Source organism: Glandiceps talaboti, chromosome 7 (genome assembly GCF_964340395.1).
Source record: "Glandiceps talaboti chromosome 7, keGlaTala1.1, whole genome shotgun sequence".
NCBI classification, from domain to species: Eukaryota; Metazoa; Hemichordata; class Enteropneusta; family Spengelidae; genus Glandiceps; species Glandiceps talaboti.
This window is the reverse complement of record NC_135555.1, coordinates 8725840-8745466: the sequence shown is the minus strand read 5'-3', so window position 1 is coordinate 8745466 and position 19627 is coordinate 8725840. Positions and strand designations below refer to the sequence as shown.

At 33.3% G+C, this 19627-nt stretch overlaps 1 protein-coding gene across 2 annotated transcripts in view; it reads left to right on the top strand.

Moving 5' to 3' along the window:
* The window catches only part of LOC144437373 (uncharacterized), a 32015-nt gene that overhangs the window by 8429 nt on the left and 3959 nt on the right, over positions 1–19627 (top strand). For both annotated transcript variants that reach the window (XM_078126299.1, XM_078126298.1), the window contains exons 3-12: positions 9484–9548; positions 10659–10808; positions 11091–11126; positions 12276–12399; positions 13188–13330; positions 16683–16734; positions 17476–17740; positions 18073–18179; positions 18714–18793; positions 19518–19547. In XM_078126299.1, coding sequence (XP_077982425.1) covers positions 9484–9548; positions 10659–10808; positions 11091–11126; positions 12276–12399; positions 13188–13330; positions 16683–16734; positions 17476–17740; positions 18073–18179; positions 18714–18793; positions 19518–19547 — 1052 coding nt within the window. The remainder of the gene's footprint in view (positions 1–9483; positions 9549–10658; positions 10809–11090; positions 11127–12275; positions 12400–13187; positions 13331–16682; positions 16735–17475; positions 17741–18072; positions 18180–18713; positions 18794–19517; positions 19548–19627) is intronic.

Sequence of the window (19627 nt, the reverse complement as noted above, 5' to 3'; positions counted from 1 at the left end):
GAAATAACAAACAAGCAGGAAGTAAAACAAAAAGAGGATACTTTTTATTTATTCAGAAAATCCAAACATGGATAGGAAAGAAATGACTTAATCAGTTATTCGATATGTATGGGATATGATAAAAGCCTTAGTAGTCAAATCAATGTGATTTTCCTACTCATTTTATCCAAAATTCCCCATCAATGTTTTTGTAATCATAGGTCATTTTGTACCAGTAAGCAGGGAAATCTACCTGCATGAGTTCCCCCAGGATTTTTATCAGGTTGCCCCTCAAAAGTTTATTTTAGGAAAGTGTATATATGGTCTCTTTACTCTTAGTAAATGTGTCTGTTGTAGGTTGCATAACTTACAATATATCAGCAAAGCACAATAAATTGTAAATGAAGCCAACCAATGAATAGTCTTGTTTACAACTAAAATTGATAAATGTACAGGTGTATACAGGTGTACTTTGGTAACTTCTGTAGAGTGCCAACCAATGAATAGTCTACAACTAAATTGATAAATGTACAGGTGTATACAGGTGTACTTTGGTAACTTCTGAAGAGTGCCAACCAATGAATAGTCTACAACCAAATTGATAAATGTACAGGTGTATACAGGTGCACTTTGGTAACTTCTGTAGAGTGCCAACCAATGAATAGTCTACAACTAAATTGATAAATGTACAGGTGTATACAGGTGTACTTTGGTAACTTCTGTAGAGTGCCAACCAATGAATAGTCTACAACTAAATTGATAAATGTACAGGTGTATACAGGTGTACTTTGGTAACTTCTGTAGAGTGCCAACCAATGCATAGTCTACAACTAAATTGATAAATGTACAGGTGTATACAGGTGTACTTTGGTAACTTCTGAAGAGTGCCAACCAATGAATAGTCTACAACTAAATTGATAAATGCACAGGTGTGTACAGGTGTACTTTGGTAACTTCTGTAGAGTGCCAACCAATGAATAGTCTACAACTAAATTGATAAATGTACAGGTGTATACAGGTGTACTTTGGTAACTTCTGTAGAGTGCCAACCAATGAATAGTCTACAACTAAATTGATAACTGTACAGGTGTATACAGGTGTACTTTGGTAACTTCTGTAGAGTGCCAACCAATGAATAGTCTACAACTAAATTGATAAATGCACAAGTGTATACAGGTGTACTTTGGTAACTTCTGTAGAGTGCCAACCAATGAATAGTCTACAACTAAATTGATAAATGCACAAGTGTATACAGGTGTACTTTGGTAACTTCTGTAGAGTGCCAACCAATGAATAGTCTACAACTAAATTGATAAATGCACAAGTGTATACAGGTGTACTTTGGTAACTTCTGTAGAGTGCCAACCAATGAATAGTCTACAACTAAATTGATAAATGCACAAGTGTATACAGGTGTACTTTGGTAACTTATGTAGAGTGTATAAATGGACAATATACAATACTGTATTGTAATTTGTGTCCACACATTGGTTGAGGCAGTCTTTACTGCAGTAACTACAACCATAACAACAATAACTAGTAAGGTATGCTAAATTGGCTAACATTCAAAACTTTAATCCCCACTACTTGAATTAACATTTCTGCTACTTTCATGCAGTTATTTAATATTGTGAGATGGAATTGTTTTTGTACATTATTCACAGCATCTAGTAACTTTGAGGGGTGAGAAAATAGATAAACAGAAATGCTAAGACTCTCAAAATTGACAACAATGTACATGTAGTTTGCATAAAGCCTTGAAATATGAAAGACTTGTCCAATGTCCCTTCATGCAAAACAACATTGATGTTTTGTATAGATTGGACATTCCAGTACAAAACCTCTAACTATAATACAGATACTGTGACCATGCAAATACTACCAACATATAATTTCAATCACTAATCCTGCATGTGAATCTACATCATGAAGGCCATGTCTATTGTTTAATGGAAAGAATCAGTGAGAATTCCCAGACTTGTCATGAATAATTAAACAATACTTTTTGATAAGTTTGTAAAGGAAACTCGTTATTGACAATAGATGGTAGCTCAGTGATACCCATTAGAATGAAATCCAATATTCAGCTATGCATAGTAAATTCTTTTATGTAGCTTTTACCATCATGCACCAAATTATTCATTTTGCAGCCTATTAACCTGATTTACTTTTGTAGAGTACACATAACCGAAAAATAGATACTTTTCAATTGTCATAAACTAGTAACCCATTTGTTCACTAGATTTTAAATAAAATGTAATGTTATACTGGTAACTATTGTACTATCATACTAAACATTAGAATATCAAAATAAATACATGTGCTTGATATCACTTCACAGTATTACATCATAGTTTACTTTATTTTATCGTATGTATTCATCTTTGTTCATACATATATTTTAAGTAACGGTCAGTCAGATTCCTTGAATTGTATTTTGTTACATACTATTACCATTAGACAAAAAAAAATTGTGTTTCTGATACCCGAACTGATCCTAAGCTCATTTAAGCTGTTAACCCTAATCATTTTTTAAACATTTAAAATAAAAAGATAAGAAATTCTTTGTCTTCTTCACCTTCATGCATGTCTGTTTTCTTTCCCCAGTCATGTCTGTACATATTTCTTCAAACTATCACAGAAGGGGCATTCTGACCAACATTTCATTTGTGTTTGGGTCGAAGCAATATTTTTCAAAAATAAAAACAAAAAGATAAAGAAAATGAAATAAAATCCCTACTGTAGTACTGACCTACCCTATTTTCTGAGGTCATCATGTTATCGGAAACACACAATTATTTTTAAAAGCAGCATATAGTCTTGGGCTTGAAAATTCCCGGAGACACAAGGAGACATAAGTGAAAACCTAATTTAATTTACTACCATCTAAAAGTTGCAAGATTGATATCAAAAAAAAAAATCAGGACCATTCAATTTGTCTGCAGGATCACTAGATTTTTTAGTCACTGGTCTGGGGACCACCAGATTTCAAATGGTCTTGACAACACCGCAGGCACATCATGCATGGGTACTATACCATCTACAGTGTCAGTCAGATATTTACTTACTCTTCTAAAATTAGAGATGATCAGGTTGAGTTTAATACTGAATTATGTTTAAAAAAAACATTTCACATGACCAAGAAGTTATAATCCTTCTTCCATTTTGAATATAATCATAATTTAGTTGTTTGCACACTATGTCCATGCAGTCCTGACTTCACTAATTCATATCATAGACCCTATGTGTAGGGTTTATGTTCATATCAACTTCTGTACATGTATGTATTTCCAGGGTTCTCCCTGGATCTGTTTTGGTTGCACCCCACCCTATTATACCTGAAATTAAGATAAATAACATGCCAACAAGTTGTTTTGTTATGCAAAATCTGTATGACACTATTATCAAATTTTGGGGAGAACAGTGTGCTAAACTACTAAATTACAAGTTGTGGTTTTGTCATTTTGTAAGAAATTTAGCACATGATATATAATTCATACATAAACATGCAAATTTACTACTGAGTTTGCCATGCATGCATACAGGTCAATGGTAATCTCTTTATTACCTTTTTACATTGTCCTTCCCTCCAGTAAACTGCCCTCCCTCTTTCTTGCAATGGTTTGATCCTCTTAGCATGTTTGGAAAGTTACAGCCCCCTGTTTTGTTCTGTGGTAAAATGTTTTATGTCATGGTAGTCCACCTATTGAGTAGGAGGTGACAAAGAATCAATACCTTTGTGTCTGTGCAGTATTGATCAGCCATAAGTTATGGTTGCTATGGGAGCTGACAGCTTTGTCGTTAATAGATCCTTCGCAAAAGGATTCATATTGTCTATAAAAGTTTAGGTCTTGACTGTCTTCAAGCATTGTTGTTGTATTTAATAATTCACTACTTACCTGTGACCTAAAATTTATGATCAACGTTTAGCCTGTGGACCAGCGGACAATACCAACAGAGAGTAACAAAGGATATTTGATATGTAGTGACAACTTATTTCAACAAATACAACAAGTAATGAAAAATCAAGATTTTATTGACAAGAAGATTGAAACGATTTAATGGATCTAGCTGACAGCCAGGATTTCATGTTTGTTTATGGATCTCCTGGTGTTTATGTATACTCAACAACGTCAGATTTCTGTGTTGCCAACTCTACTACCAGTGAATATCTGAGCAGTTGTCTAAGACATTAATTAACATTCCTTGTGTGTTGTCTAGTAAACTTTGTGAAGATTACTACTACCGATACACATATATTCCATTTTTTTAATAACATATACTGTGGGCCTGTGAGACGTGACTTTGTTTTAGAGACTGTGTTAACTGTAACCTGTCACCAACTGACATTTGATCAACCAACTGTCCTTGATTCATGCATCCACAGCAATGTTAATCAGACAAAGTTGTGTATAAAGAAACCCAACAAAAGTTGTGATTATCCTCAAATATCTGTGCGATTTTTTTCTGCTTCACAAGCCAGGTGTGCCTGGAAGGTATTTAATTCAATTAATAGGACGGAATTCTTCTGCTATTTAGAAAATAATTGAAACGGAAAAATGCTGCAGTGAAACGATTGAATGTGTTCAAACGTACAGTACAATAGGAAGACAGACAGTAATGTATAGAAGGTTACACTATAAGTGGTAGAGCTGTCCAACTTAACAACCATGATAAACCCATATCAAGTACACTTTCCTACTCTTACAACTAAGAAGATTTATCGGCAGAGAAGCTGGACTTCAGATGCTGCTGGTGAAGCTAGTCATTCAAACAAAGCTGATTACATGAAACAACTTGGTGTCATTCTCACTGATGAACTCAAACAAAGCAAAAAGAAGGTAGTTACTATAAATGTATTTTTAGCTGCTAAACACAAGCTATTGTTTAGGTAGTTTCAGGCTACTTTGTGCTTTGAAAGTTCAATCAGGTCAAAGAATGTCTGACCTGCAGCATTGTAAGAGTCTTTGATTCTGGTGGACAGTGTTAAGAAAAAGTTTCAGTCTTCAATATAAATTAATAACCGTGTGACAGATTTGTTCACCTGCATAGAAAGGTGAACAAATACCAAAGACATATATACATCAAACCATAGACCCTCCACCAACGGTCTATGATCAAACGTTAAACATACATACTTTTGGACGCACTGTTTTTGTAAGAATGTTGAAATGTTGACACCATTGTTAAGTCTTGACAGTAGAAATACATGTAAGTGAAAGTGAATTGACGGGTGTTGTCAAGTGATGTATCCTACATGTATATACATTGGCATTTTATATTGGTATTAATGAAATACAGGACATTTATTTGAGTAAATACAAACAGGTTAACCAACAGGTTCCATTCCATACATCAGACTTACTCTCTACCAACATGTCCTATCATAATTGGGTTCAAAATAGCAATCAAAATACTTTTAATCTTTGAGAAATTGCACTGTAGTTAGCCTAGAATCTAGTCATGTGGGTATTTTTGGTGCTCGCCTTTACCCTACTGCTTAACAGAAAGGTAAGAGCCAACCCCTCCTCTCATCCCCACCCACATGACTGGATTCCAGGCTACACTGGAGTAGGACCTAAAGTAATCAGTCCTGCCCTTGAATACTGTATACATGATAATACAAAAAACTGGTAGGGCCAAAGATAATGAGTGTTTGTGTTGACAATTTTCACTTTAAAAAAAAAAAGATTCAGAAATGACACCATATAACCTTACAAGTGTCTGTTATTGAGTCATAATCATGTCTTTTGTAAGCTAGTAGCTTTACTTCCCTTGAAACTGTACAGTGTGAACAGTGGTTTTAGATATAAAGACAGTGAAAAATTGTCTATAATTATGTATGTAAGTTCGTAACCCTGGTTGTGTTTTCTTTTGTAACGGTAAATCACACAACAGATTTAGTAATAATTACACAAGTAGTAAAGTTGTCTGTAATCACATCAGTTGTGTTTAAAGCTGGTTGCATCTTCCTTTCTACACATATTTCAATATCCTGATCATACAAAACAAACAAAAGGTAACTACTTGTAATTTCCTCTTAACAGATGTACATCAATATAGTTGTCCGTTGGCATGGTGCATTCAATGTTTACATGAAGATTGATCATTCCAGTCACACACTACCAGAGTTTATACAACATAACAATCTTTTCATTTCAATGTAATTCTAAACCATGCCTTGGAGATGAATATGTCTGCAGGAATTGGTTTCTTCCTAGAAATGCCCCTGATGACCTAAGCATAATACCAAGATGTCATGCATTCAACACACTACATGTACATGTAATACACTTCTTCAGTTTTCAAATTGTAAGATTTTCATAATTAAGGCTTACTTTGTATATATATGCGGAGATGAAAGTTGAAAGTAAAAATATAAAATTGACTTAACTGAGATGAAAACTTAAATGGGAAGTTAGAATGTAATAAAATGTACTTCAGAAATGAATATTAAAATAACAGTTATTGAAGGTGTAATATTTTCTTTAAGAAATACATTTCAAAGTACCAATTATTAAAGTTGTAATATTTACTTCAAGAGACGAATTCATTAACATTGAAATGAAAAATTAGGTTGTAATAGTTAGTGTGATTAATGTTAAAATTAAAAGTAAATATACAACAGGATATTGCAATTTTGATTTTGATTAGACCATAGACATCTCTATGATCAGACTAACCATCAAAATAAGGTATAGTTTGTATTAAAGAGAAACAAATTGCATGTAAAAATAAAAGGGAATTACTACTACCAATATTGATAAATTCACATACATGGGACGTATAGTACAATGATATGATGCATAAAGTGAAATCACAAGAAATTGTTATGTACATTTGTATGTACTCAATTATTTAAATTTTAATATGTGACTGTATAATATACGTACGATCTACAACGTCATTTAACTTAATATTTTTCATAAAACTTATATCAGGTTAGTTTAATAATTTAAAATATTGTCAAGATGATATTTAACAATAACAATAGACTAATTCTTGCCCCAAGTATATCTTGAACTAAATGTTATAATATATTTCACAACATAATATAGAGTAGTCACACGGTAGTGTATCACTAACAAAAAGTAGGACAACAAGTGTGTCACCATAGTACACATACAGCTCTTATTACCTACCAACCAGACAGTGCTCAAGTTACAAATTGGATAAGTAACTATACATGTAAATTCAATACTGTTCAGATAACCTTTGTATTATGGATTTTGGTGCTATAAAATGATCTCCTTTATAACCAAATTCGTATTTTTAATTTGGTGTGAAACTACTATCTTATGATGTTTTCAAATGGCATCTGAAAGTTAAAGTTCAAGCCAACTGAATTGTATAAAATGTAAATAGTTTTCCTCTTTGCCTACAAGTAACAGAGATTTTTAACATTTACAAAATGGTTGTGTCACTGTAACTGATCAATTTGATGTAAATTTCATTTGATTCACCTGTCTCCAAATCTCTGTGTTATGGTGATTTAATTCTAAACTATTTGTATTTTTAGTTCAAACTATTTCTTTGAACCAAGCCAAACTCTTCAAATAGAGACAACTTAACATTTTGTAATAGTGCAATATGGGATAGTATATTTGTTTCTGTCTAAGCTAGCAGACATCACTCATGTTACAGACTGGAAACGGTAAATGTTGACATACAAATATTGACCTGGTCACCTTGTAACAGTAACTGGTTAGTTAGTCTGTATCTAATCACTTTCTTTTATCAGTTCATATTAAGATTTTTGAGAATCAGTAAAGGTACAAGTACCGTGTATGATACCTAGACAGATAGATCATTAAACTCTATATTGTTCGGACATTTTGTCAGTCTAGCCTTACACAATGTTCAACCATATTCACAATGTATGATGATCAGAAGTTCAGTGTCGACATGCAATGAATGTCTAGACCTCATACAACTTTGCCTTCCTTTACTCATATGTTACATGTACATACAATGTACATGTATTGCTCAGCGATGAGTGTAAAGATATGCAAGTCAAATTGAATGCCTCAGAAAAATTACTTTATAACAAAATCTTGGGTGGGGTTTGTTAAAAAATACAAAAGAGTTTACAACAAAAGCTGTAGTTGGGTTAGGGCATGGTATCTAAGTGGAAAATAAAGCACCCAATACTACTATTAATAAACTACAATACCCAATACTACTGTAGGTGTTACAAGTGTCAGTATTCACTATCAGAAGAATATAGAGTGTACATTGTAAAGCCTTTATTTCACGTTGGAAGTAAGAGAAAGTTTGACATTTCTATATACATGAAGTTCCCCCTCTGCCATTTAGGCCAATAATGATTTGTTATTTCAACATTTACAGTTAAAATAAACAGACATCCCATTTGAATTAAGGACTTGTGGATTTTAGGAACCAGTATAGTTTATTGTATTTCACTATGTGCAAGTGTCCTTCTCTTGAGAGACATAACTCAGCATGATCTCAATTACTGCTCACTGTCAGTTATATGTTATGTCACTCAACAGGGCAACTATCTCCTCCTTAGACACAGCACAATCTTAGTCTATAATTAGTACTTGTTAATTGTTATGTCACTCAAGGAGGCAACCTACAGGATTTCTATTGTACCATGTTGAATGTACAGTTGCCCTCTTAGAGATGTTTGCATGTGAACACAACTTGATGACTGTGACATGAACACACCTTAGAGTAGTGTGTTGTGATTGACAGATTCAATTCAATTTATTGTGTGTGAATGGTGTGTCTCTAGATCTCAAGAAAAGACAGTTACCTGGCAATGATGTTGTTCATGCCAAACTCACCACACATGCGTCAAGTTGACACCTGCATAGTGGCTACTATTATTTGTACCTAGAAAATAAAATAGATACCATGTAAATAAAAAAAATGAAAAAATAAATAAATAAATAAATAGAAAAGTAGGGAAACCTTGTGATTTGTAGAGAACTATACCATGTTGAAACATATTGCTAATGGTTACTATCATTTGCATCTATGAAACAAACTAAATAAATGCGAAATAAGAAAACCACAGGCATCTTTACACCATTGTCCGAGATGTGCTGCTCAGTGCGTCAACAGAAAAATATAATCTGAATTACAAGGATAGAAAACTGCATCAAGCTGAAACCTTTTGCTAAAGTTACTATTATTTGTATTATGATAATAAATGAGGAGACCCCTGTGATTTATAGATGAGGATGGAGTGAGTAATATCAAACTCTTTCATAGTTTTTGTTTTAAGATTTGGGAACCACCGTAACGGAAGGGGAAAGGGGTCTGTGGACCCTGGTAAAGTGACATCGAACCACAGTAGATTTTACCTAATTACCACCCATAGCAAAACATTGCTTATACCTTAATTTTAATGGCTTTCTTAAATTACTGGGTATAGACAATATAATTTATCCATTGCAGTTACTAAATATAATGTAGTGACCTTGTGTTTAGACATAGGAATGAATCTCAACCTGACCCTTTCTTTTTGTGTTTCAGTATCACTCTCAAGTGCAAGATGATCTAAGTAATCTCCAAAGGTCAATGACTCCACAGTCTTTCAAGTAAGTATGCTATACACAAGTTTGTCATCAAAGTTTTTTTTGTTGTTGAAAAAATGGTTTGCGTTCCAAATAATTACATTGACAAAAACAAAAACAAAAGAAAACATTTCCATTCCATCTTCTTTTTTCACAACATGTACGATACTTGTCGCATTGTAACAAAACAAGTTGAGGTACATATATGTGAAAAAATGTTTGTTAATGTCACTGAAGTATTTGCATGTGTATATATATATTGGGGATGTGTTATGAAAATGGCATAAACATTAATTCATAATATATAAAGTATAGGTGAACTACATGTGCATGTAACCTTGATTTTGTTTTAATCAATACAAGAACTAAAGTTTAATAGTGAAATCATTATCATTTACAATTTATGACCGTGTGAAAATTAATGTTCGTGTTTGTAAATTTTCCATCCATCCAGTCCAACAACATTTTGTATACTGAATATTACTTTATAATATTGTTGAGTCATTTCAACAATCTTCTGACCAAGTCAACTACCAAAATGCCAACCTATATATTTCAATTTTCAAGGCAGTAGACTAGTTTTTCATACTTTTTATTTCTTTTACTTTTTTTTCTTTGTATAAATTAAGTTCGATACCCTGGTCATTCCAGTAAGTAAAGAACTCAGAAATTGTCAATTGTTCTTGCATTTTCCCTTCCTATTCAAGACTATGACCTTTTAAAGTTTTATTACAAAGTGATACAGATTTGATTAATATCACTTGACTGTTTGGGAAGTTAACATATGTAATGAAATGTGTATCTATCATGATTGATATATACGCCCTCAGTTATCATCATCATGTTAAAATGGAAAATTTTGTACATTTCTATTAAGTTATATTGTTGTTGCAATGACCTAAAATGAAGATAGCCCAATGTCATTATACTTGAAAAACACTGTCTAACCCACGCAATTTCTCCATACATGAGACTATGCATGTGTGTTTGTCTGCTGGTTTACCTTCATCTGTGTGTACATGTGTGACTTCCCTGTTACCTCCAAAATGTTTGATATCAATGTGATCGTGTAGTCATCATGGTTATCATTTCAAAAAATTCAAACTAAATATATGTTTTGTATTTTTATTGTAGTTCCACTAGCAAAGTGAAGCAAGTTCCTCTGCCTAGTGTTAGTCCACCTGGTAAATCTGTAAGTCTGAGGTCAGCATCACCTACCAGGGGAGTCAAGTCTGTCTCAATATGTTCAGACCGATATTTAGGTACACAGAGTAGACCCAGTAGGTGAGTATACCATCAGGATGATACCTATCCACCTCCTTTCAACTTTATCTCCCCATAGATCTACCAGTTGAGCCAGTAAATATCCACACAGAACATGGTGACTTGATAAAGAATAACCTTTCCTCCTCTCCTCCTAGTGTACATAATCAGCGGGATGACTCTGTATGAGATCCATCGCATGTATAATTATGTTATGACTCATGTAAATTTGGTGATAAATAATTTCATTTTATTTTGTAAACTGTCCAGGAACAATGTGTCTCTTTCTTCCTTTCTTTTTAGTACCCCAAAACCAAATACAATTAGCCAGGAATACCGGTTAGTTTGTTTATTTGTTGATTGGTTGGTCCTTCATTGACAGCCATTGCTTTGACTTGCAAATATAAACAAACCTTGCTTTGCTACTGCAATACATGGTCATGCCATCTTTCCTTGCAGTGGTAATCAATGGCTATGAAATATGCATTGTTCATTGTTAACAACATTGACTACGAAGGCCAATTGTTTCATGCCAATGGCATTTGAAGCATAATTTGCACTGAGTTCTGTCCCCATAGTGCTTTACCAAGCAACTTGTAGTAACTGATGAGATGTGAGCTGTAATTGCTGGGTTATCAACCGTGGGAATTGACATGTTTAGAACTTCATGTATTACTGACTTTCAACTGGCTTGCTTAGAAACATGACTGACTTCCAGCTGGCTTGATAAAAATGTACATGTAATGGCTGATGCTTATCTGGCTTGTTTAGAACTATGACTGACTTTGAAAGTCATTCTTCTTTTTCTTGTTTCCATTCTGCATAATTCTTTCTTCTTCAAAAGTAGTGTATTAATATTATACTCATGCATCTTGCTTTGCCATATTTGAAAATGAAATGCTTTACATGTAACAAGAGGATCACTTTATTTGGTTGTAGTTACATAGTATGTCACTTTTATACATGGTCAGTTTATACATTTCAAATGAAATGAAACCATACATTAGTTACATCATACAAAATCAAACTATCCAATATGAGATGCATGTTTGAGAGTTATACACATGCATCAAGTTCTCATTTCATAAGAATGATGTGGTTATGCATTTTTAATAGATTGAATACTGCTTTACTTGACAGAATGTCCAATATGACAATTAACTGTCAGCAGTGAAAAGTGGCTTAAATCTTCAACTAATTACACACCTCAGAGGGCTTTATCAAGAAGTTACTAGTATATTCACATGTTTAATGGAATAGTTAAATTCTAAAGAATGAATGAACACACACGAAGCAAAAGTACACGAATTAAGTACAATTATAATTTACAAGGAAATTAAAATAATACAACTAGGAAACCAATAAATAAAATAAATCTGTATCACATTGTGTGTGCATACAATTTGTTTGACCACAATCTATGTAACCATAATATAGGGAAATTGGCTTGTGAAGCTTACAAAACAATAAACTATGTATCATTTGCAGGGAAAGTAAAACTATGACCAGTGGTACAATGAGTGCAATGAAAATCAGGAGTGAACAGCAAAGAAGATTTGAAACAGAGGGAAGGTCAATGCTTAGAAGCAGGGCTTTGAAAAGAGCTTCTGAAGTAAGTTTATTTACTCAAATTTTAGCTTCATTTCAATCTGCTTAATTCATCATTGGCATTACTTTAGTTTGTTTTTTGCTTGAATTGTCCTTTGCATAGTTCATAAATGTTCATGTTTTGGTCTTGGTTGCCACTCCTAGTAGCAACCAAGGCCAAAATGTGAATGTGTAAAATAAAGGTAATGCTAAATAGTGAATAAATTAGCTATCCACTACATCAGATTTTAATCAGATTAGTTCCATACAAATTACATAGAGAGGAATAATATGTTGCTGTCGCAAACACTTAAAATTTCGAATTTGTTGTTTTTTATTTGCTGTCACCAGACTAATCTCAGTGTAACCATAGACCCTACAGTCTGTGGTGTAACAGAGTACAGCACAGATTTTAACATAGGTTGATGCCATGCAAAAGTAATGTTTTGATTCAAACTAGAGCTCATACTCAGAAGTTTTAGTCTTGTCACTGAATGATAAAAATGAAATAGCATATTGACATGCATGTAAGTGTTTGTAAAATTAAATTGATACAGAGTAAAACATTAACTTGGATGAGTGTTCTGTTGAAATGGTAGCTGTCACTGAATAATGAAAAATGTCATGTTTTGTCAGCCATCATGATGCTCACATGATTCCATACTTTCCTATAATTAAAAATATTCAAAATGGTTGATTTGATGTTTAACAACATTTTTTGTGATTGTTCATTCAAGTGTATCACATATAAGAAGCTCTATAGTCATAGCATAAGTGTCTAATAAAATTTATTGATATTTCACCCTCTACTAGATAACTCCACATCGCATAGATCGTATGTATTATATGAGCGGTGCAACAGTACCATTGAAATCCAAATATCTCATAGATAATGAAGAACTGGAACGACTCAAAGACATGTCCAGGGCTAGAAGCAATCGAAGCTTAAGAGCAAGGTAAACTGGCAGTTTATCAGCTTTATGCATGTTGTCCTGTACAAAAAACACCAACATTATCAATGTCATAGTAGGCTTGCTGCTAATTATGTGTCAGCAATTATCTTAGATTGGTATGTTCAACAAAAGAGTGTGTCACGAGTTGCTTGCTACATAAACCAAGTGACAGTAAAAGACAGACAGTAAATTATCAGCTAGACTTCAATGTTTCCTTGTAGCAGGAAACGTGTAATAACAGTAATCATAGCATTTTGCCACAATATATGTAATTTTAGAAAACTTTGCCAGTAAGACGAGTCTAAACCTAAATAGCCTGTCTACTTTATGGTCTGTGATTTTGTTTTAATGCCTCACTGCTTTATACTATCAGCATCAAGTTATTATTATGCTTCAAAAATATTTGCCCAGTAATATGCATACATCAGACGATGATTTTTCAAATGAAGTCATTATGTAAATGAACACACGCAACTGTGATAAACACAGGAGTTAACATTGATGAAAAGTGGTAATTTATGTATAATTTACATGTAATTTATGTAAATTTAACATACTGGTATGCTGGTAATGACTTGTAGGGTTGTAGCTAACTGAATCAGTATTTTAAAACCATAATGACGTGATGTGGATAGTATTCCAAGCGATGTGTGTGCAAAATCCACATACCACAATGTAGGTAGGCTAACAACTAAATAAAACTTGTCATTCAGTCTACAGGAGTAGTACATTCAGAACTCAAAAATAAGTAGACAATAGCATTGTGTAGATTCCATTTCATGTAAATGTTAATGGATATGAACAAAATCAGACTTATGTCCACTTGAATTTAAAGTCTAACTATCTTACCCTTTCCTAAAATGATATGCAAAGAAAAATTATGTATGCATTTAGTTTCATGGAGATTTGCATATTGAGTAGCATATTAGCATATTGGTCAGTTTTATTGTTAGAACAAATAATTTGCATATTTCTATTGAGACAGATACCAAATGTTAGCTTTTTTTCTGATTTGCTTACAAATTTTAATCTTTACCTTTATAGCGTACGGGCATCTCAATGCCGATATTCAAGTAGTGACAGCTTAGGCAGTAGACTGAAGACAGGTCCCAGTATAGTTCAGTTAGAATTGAAAGAAGACAGTCAGATTAGTTTAGCGACAGTGGAAGACATAGAACCCATAGAGACGTGTAAATCTGGACGTCTGTTCAAAGGAAGAGCCTTTCCTGACACTCCCAGTCAGGAGAAGATAGCAATACGTCTGTCTATATACATGACAGATATGCAGTTGAAGGGAATTAGTTGTAGAATCAAAAATAAAAATGATGACAAGATAGAGGATCACCAGTGAGGTTATTCAGGAATGAGTGTAGCATTAGGAGATGATTGGGAGATGTCAGGGTGGAGTTATAAGATGATTGACAGGTGTCAGACAATTGGGCAGAGTTAGAAGATGATGGAGAAATGTCAGATGTTAGGGTGGAGTTATAAGATGACTGACAGGTGTTAGACATTTGGGCAGAGTTAGAAGATGATGGAGAGATGTTAGGTTGGAGTTATAAGATGATTGACATGTCTGAAGTGAAGGCTGAGTGAAGAACCTTTGTTTTAGCAGAAATACTATTTGATTTAAGAATTCATTGTGCAATTTTAGTTTCATGATTAGAAATATTCTATCTTGATTCCTAAAATAGTGATGACAAAGTTAAAATATTTATACAAATAAGTGATTGTAAAAACAAATGTAATAATAATAATATATACTGGTTTTTACATATGTACAGTGTCTTGTTTTAGTGTTTCCATATTAGCGGTAGTATATGTTCATCATTACATGTAACAACTTTCTTTGTCAAGGAGGGCCTTGTCACCTTCAATTATACTACAACACAGAGTTGAACTATTTCCTATAGAAATAAAGTTATCATCTATTTATAATAGTTAGATGAGTTTAGATATGTACTTAAGTTGTTGGCCAGTTTGTTAGTTGTCTCTAGCTGAAACTTGAAAGTCTAGCTGTATTTAGAATGTAGCTAAATCACGTTCGTGTAAACACATTATGAAAGTATTCAATGTTACCTAAAATAGCATTTTCCACTAAGGTATGTCATAAAAGTATTCTTTTTTTCAAAGTATTCTTGTTACCTGAAATACAAGGTGTATTATGAAAATTAGAATCGATCAATTTTTTCAACAATACCACCATATCTACGACAGACATAGGTATTGAAAGGTACTCAACATTTCAAATCCACAACTAATGTTTCTGACAGAGACTGAAAAATTCATCAGTGTTGGAGCTCCACTTTCTACAATAACAAATCTTGCAGTCTATCTAAAGACAAAATGGCATACTATTGGAACTCAGTAAGATTGAAAAAAAAACTGTTCCTAAGAATTAGAGTTTGGGCATTTTATTCTACTACTACTGCTATTTGTGAAAATATCACAATTTGTGTCTTTTTTTATCTACAGAACAGCAACAACCTAATAGAGAATCATAAAGAAAGTTCTTAACAAAAATATAAGAAAATAAACCTTGTTAATTAATGTATTAAAAACTTATTATAAGACAGTATGTGGCTGTTATATGTGAAAAGTAGTAAATGCTAATGGGGGTAAAGGTGTTGTGATATTTGTCACATGTTGATGGATATTTATCACATGTTGGTGGATATTTGTCACATGTTGATGTATATTTGTCACATGTTGATTGATATTTGTCACATGTTGATGTATGTTTATCACATGTTGATGGATATTTGTCACATGTTGATGGATATTTGTCACATGTTGATGGATGTTTATCACATGTTAGGACTGATATTTTTAAGGAAAGTTGGGTGTACTGCATTCACAGGTGTTGACTTAAAAATGCTGATAAAAAAAACTGTAATCAAAGCTTTCATTGAGTGTTTTGAAGCCAAGGTGTGCAATTGGCCAAGTGTTATGGGTTATTTTGGTGAATTTGTTATTATGCTATTGCAAAGTTTGTCATTAGCTTGCTTATTCATGTGTGTGTTGATAACTGCTTTATGCATTTGCATTTACCAAATGCTGTTCAAATGTTCTATTCAAGTACGAAATAAATGTTAATTGTGTTAAATATATTAATGAAAATTTTTTTATTTGTGTTTCTTCCCCGTATTTTTTTCCTGTGCTTTTCTACCTGAATGTCGCTTGCCACTAACAAATTGCATCTAATGCATGACAATTCTATTTTGCCCCAAATGTTTACTTCTGCCTGCTTTGGCTATATGTATGCTATTTGTGTCTATGTGCCATTCCCCCTCTTGTATTAACCCCTAATACCCCTATGTAAATGGTATGGTCCTGTGCTATCATGTATCTCTAGAAGTGGCGCAAGTAAAGGTGATGATTACTTAGCAGACAGACACATAGGAGAAGTAAGTATTCTGCTGGTTATCTTTTGAAATTTTGATGATAAATATTTCCATTGATGTAAAACATTAGTTTCCATGTATGTGTTAGTATCAAGAAAATTCAACTTGTTTTAATGGTTTTCAGATACTTGATAATATGGACTCAGAAAAGTCACATTTCATCTGTTTTAAAGTATTCACTAAGTGAGAATGATGTGGAGGGAGAGAGAAAAGTAGAACTGTTTTTTTGGCTGTTTTGTCTAAAAAGATTGAATTTTCAACAACAAAAATTGAGTTCTATGAAGGACCATTACAATCATGGCATGGTGTCTGTTAGTCTTTTATATATGTGTGTTGGGGGGAGGGGGGGGGGTTGAACCATTGCAGTGATACTTTTTCCAGGATGCTACTTTAGTTGATGGATTGTTCAAGGCAAACGTTCAGATCAGTGATATATGAAAATAGTTGTAAACAAAACAGAAAAGATATTTGGTCAAAAGACTCAACAGCATTTTCTGCTTGTTATTGTGTTCAATATTTCGCTGGGATGTGCTGTAATATATTTGGATGAATTGCGTGATGATCCGATCTTGTTGGTCTTATAATTGATTGAGATGTTCAGAGATTCTTTATCTTTGTGTATAATCGACCTTTCAGATTAGACTTTCCATTTTACAGTGAGTCCTTCATTTACTGGTTGTCTACCTTTAAAACCATTTCCCATTTACTGTGACTCCATTCCTTACTGAGTTGTCTACCTTTCAGAGTCGACTTGCCATTTTACAGAGTGAATCTGAGGAGTCACCTAGTGTACAAGAGCCAAGTACATTACTAGGAGCTAACAAAGAGAGTCTAGATAGAAGTGAAGATGAAAACAGACCTGTCACTGCTAGTTCTAGAAGTACAGAAGAGTCTGATAATGTGGCTGGTGCTAGGGTCAGATTTAAAGCTGCTGGTTCCAGTAGCGCTAAAGCTTGTATTCCTGGAAATATGGAGGAAGATGAAGGAAAGGAAGATGATCAGAATAAAGGTAGGAAACCATGGATTTTTTGGGAGTTAACTGATTCCAGAGAAGGGCTCTAAGAGAATATTGATCGTAGTGTAGAAATGTATACATGGTTAGAAATGGTAATTCAATACAAAAATAGCTTGAACTTCTGACAAGTTTCATAATTTAAAGGGGCGTTTTCAAGGAAACTTTACATCTGAAATGACAATGAAAAAGGTGTGGGTTCCAGACTGCATTGATCTTGACAGCACTATGTTATGCACTATTCATATTTACATTAATATTAGTCATTGTATAGGAACATCATTCCAAATCAAAATGTTTCATGGAAAGTTGTGATTTAATCATTTTAGATGGGAATGCAGAGGGTGAAGGTGATCAAGTTGCTAACCAGGCTGAAGATTCTCCCAGACAAGATAATGAAGATGGGTATGACAGTGGCTTAGAACCAGAAACAGAGGTAAACAATATGTCCATGTCTGTTTTGTGAATGGTAGGGAAAAGAAAAGAGTATACCTGAAATTGTCATCTAATGTACATATTTATCTGCTACATTCTGTACCAGTACTTATGTGTAGGCAATATATAATAGAGGCAAATAGTTTCCCGGTTCCTGTTTTAGATTTTGCAGTTATAAATGGTACCATTTTGAATGGCTAAATTATTGGTACTTTTTTAGTTAGAGTACACAAAGCACATGATCTGAGATAAGTAGGTTTTTTTTAGCCATATGAAGGATCTTTCACTTGTATTTATGAATTAGTTAGATTTCATGGCTCTCTTTTTGAATGAAACTCAGACATGTAGACAATATTTCAGTAATGATAAAGAAATGCAAAATACTCTTGAGTCTGAGTAAAGTGATTCTGTAAAGAATATTTGGTCTATAAAAACAAATCTAACATAACAGAATGTCTATTTTCTCAAGTTTTGTGTATTACAAGGTGGATTTTATATTTCATCTAATTTAAATATTTTCATACACTCTTTGTAGGTTGATGGTAGAGATGCCCAAGACAATATTGGAGATGATGATGATAAAGTAGATATAAATAGTACCAAAGAAGGAGAAAGGTTAGTAATGATAATTTCTACTCACAGAGTCAAAAACAAATCTTGGAAGTGAATCCCAAATTTTCGCTGACATCAACTTTTATCCTTCCAAATGTATCACCTGTTCATAGAGTAATACCTCAGTATATACGGTATATCCTATCAATTTTCTGTATCACTGTACCATCTGAAAACAAACATTTTCAAAAATGTATCATCATGTGAAGTGCTTTTGCAATGTAAGTATAGTTCAGTAACAACAAGAATGAAATAGGTAACATTCCTTATATGTAACCATTAAGTAACTACAAATTTTCAATAGAAAGAATTGAATGCTAACATTTGTGATGCTACAGTGGAGATATACAGATAAGAGAAAGTGCCACCAGGAACATCCAGACCAATTGCTAACAGTTGAATCATTTCAAATACACCAATTGTTGCTGCCCTGATACACCTGTCCCATTGTTACCAACTTGCAAGTATTTCTTAGCTACAAGTCATGAGTAGTATGTCATGTGTCAGTCTGCCATTGCTTGATAAGTATTGTTATTCTCTATCCAGTGATATCCGGTAAGATCTGAAAAGGTAACAGACATACCTAGAGGCAATGTCTTCTCTAGTCTAGAGGGCTATTCATGAGATTTGATGCCATCAATAGCCTCTAAACTTTAAGAGATTCAATGCCATGTATAGCCTCTGGACTAGGTCTTCTATAACCAAACTTGTTTGTTTTATTTTGTAGTGTGAATGTAGAGGAGAAGAAAGGAGATGGGTAAGTAATGTTTCATGTATTCATTGTGAATAGTGTCTTTTGCTTGCTGTTTTATCAACATATGAACTATGTACACATTT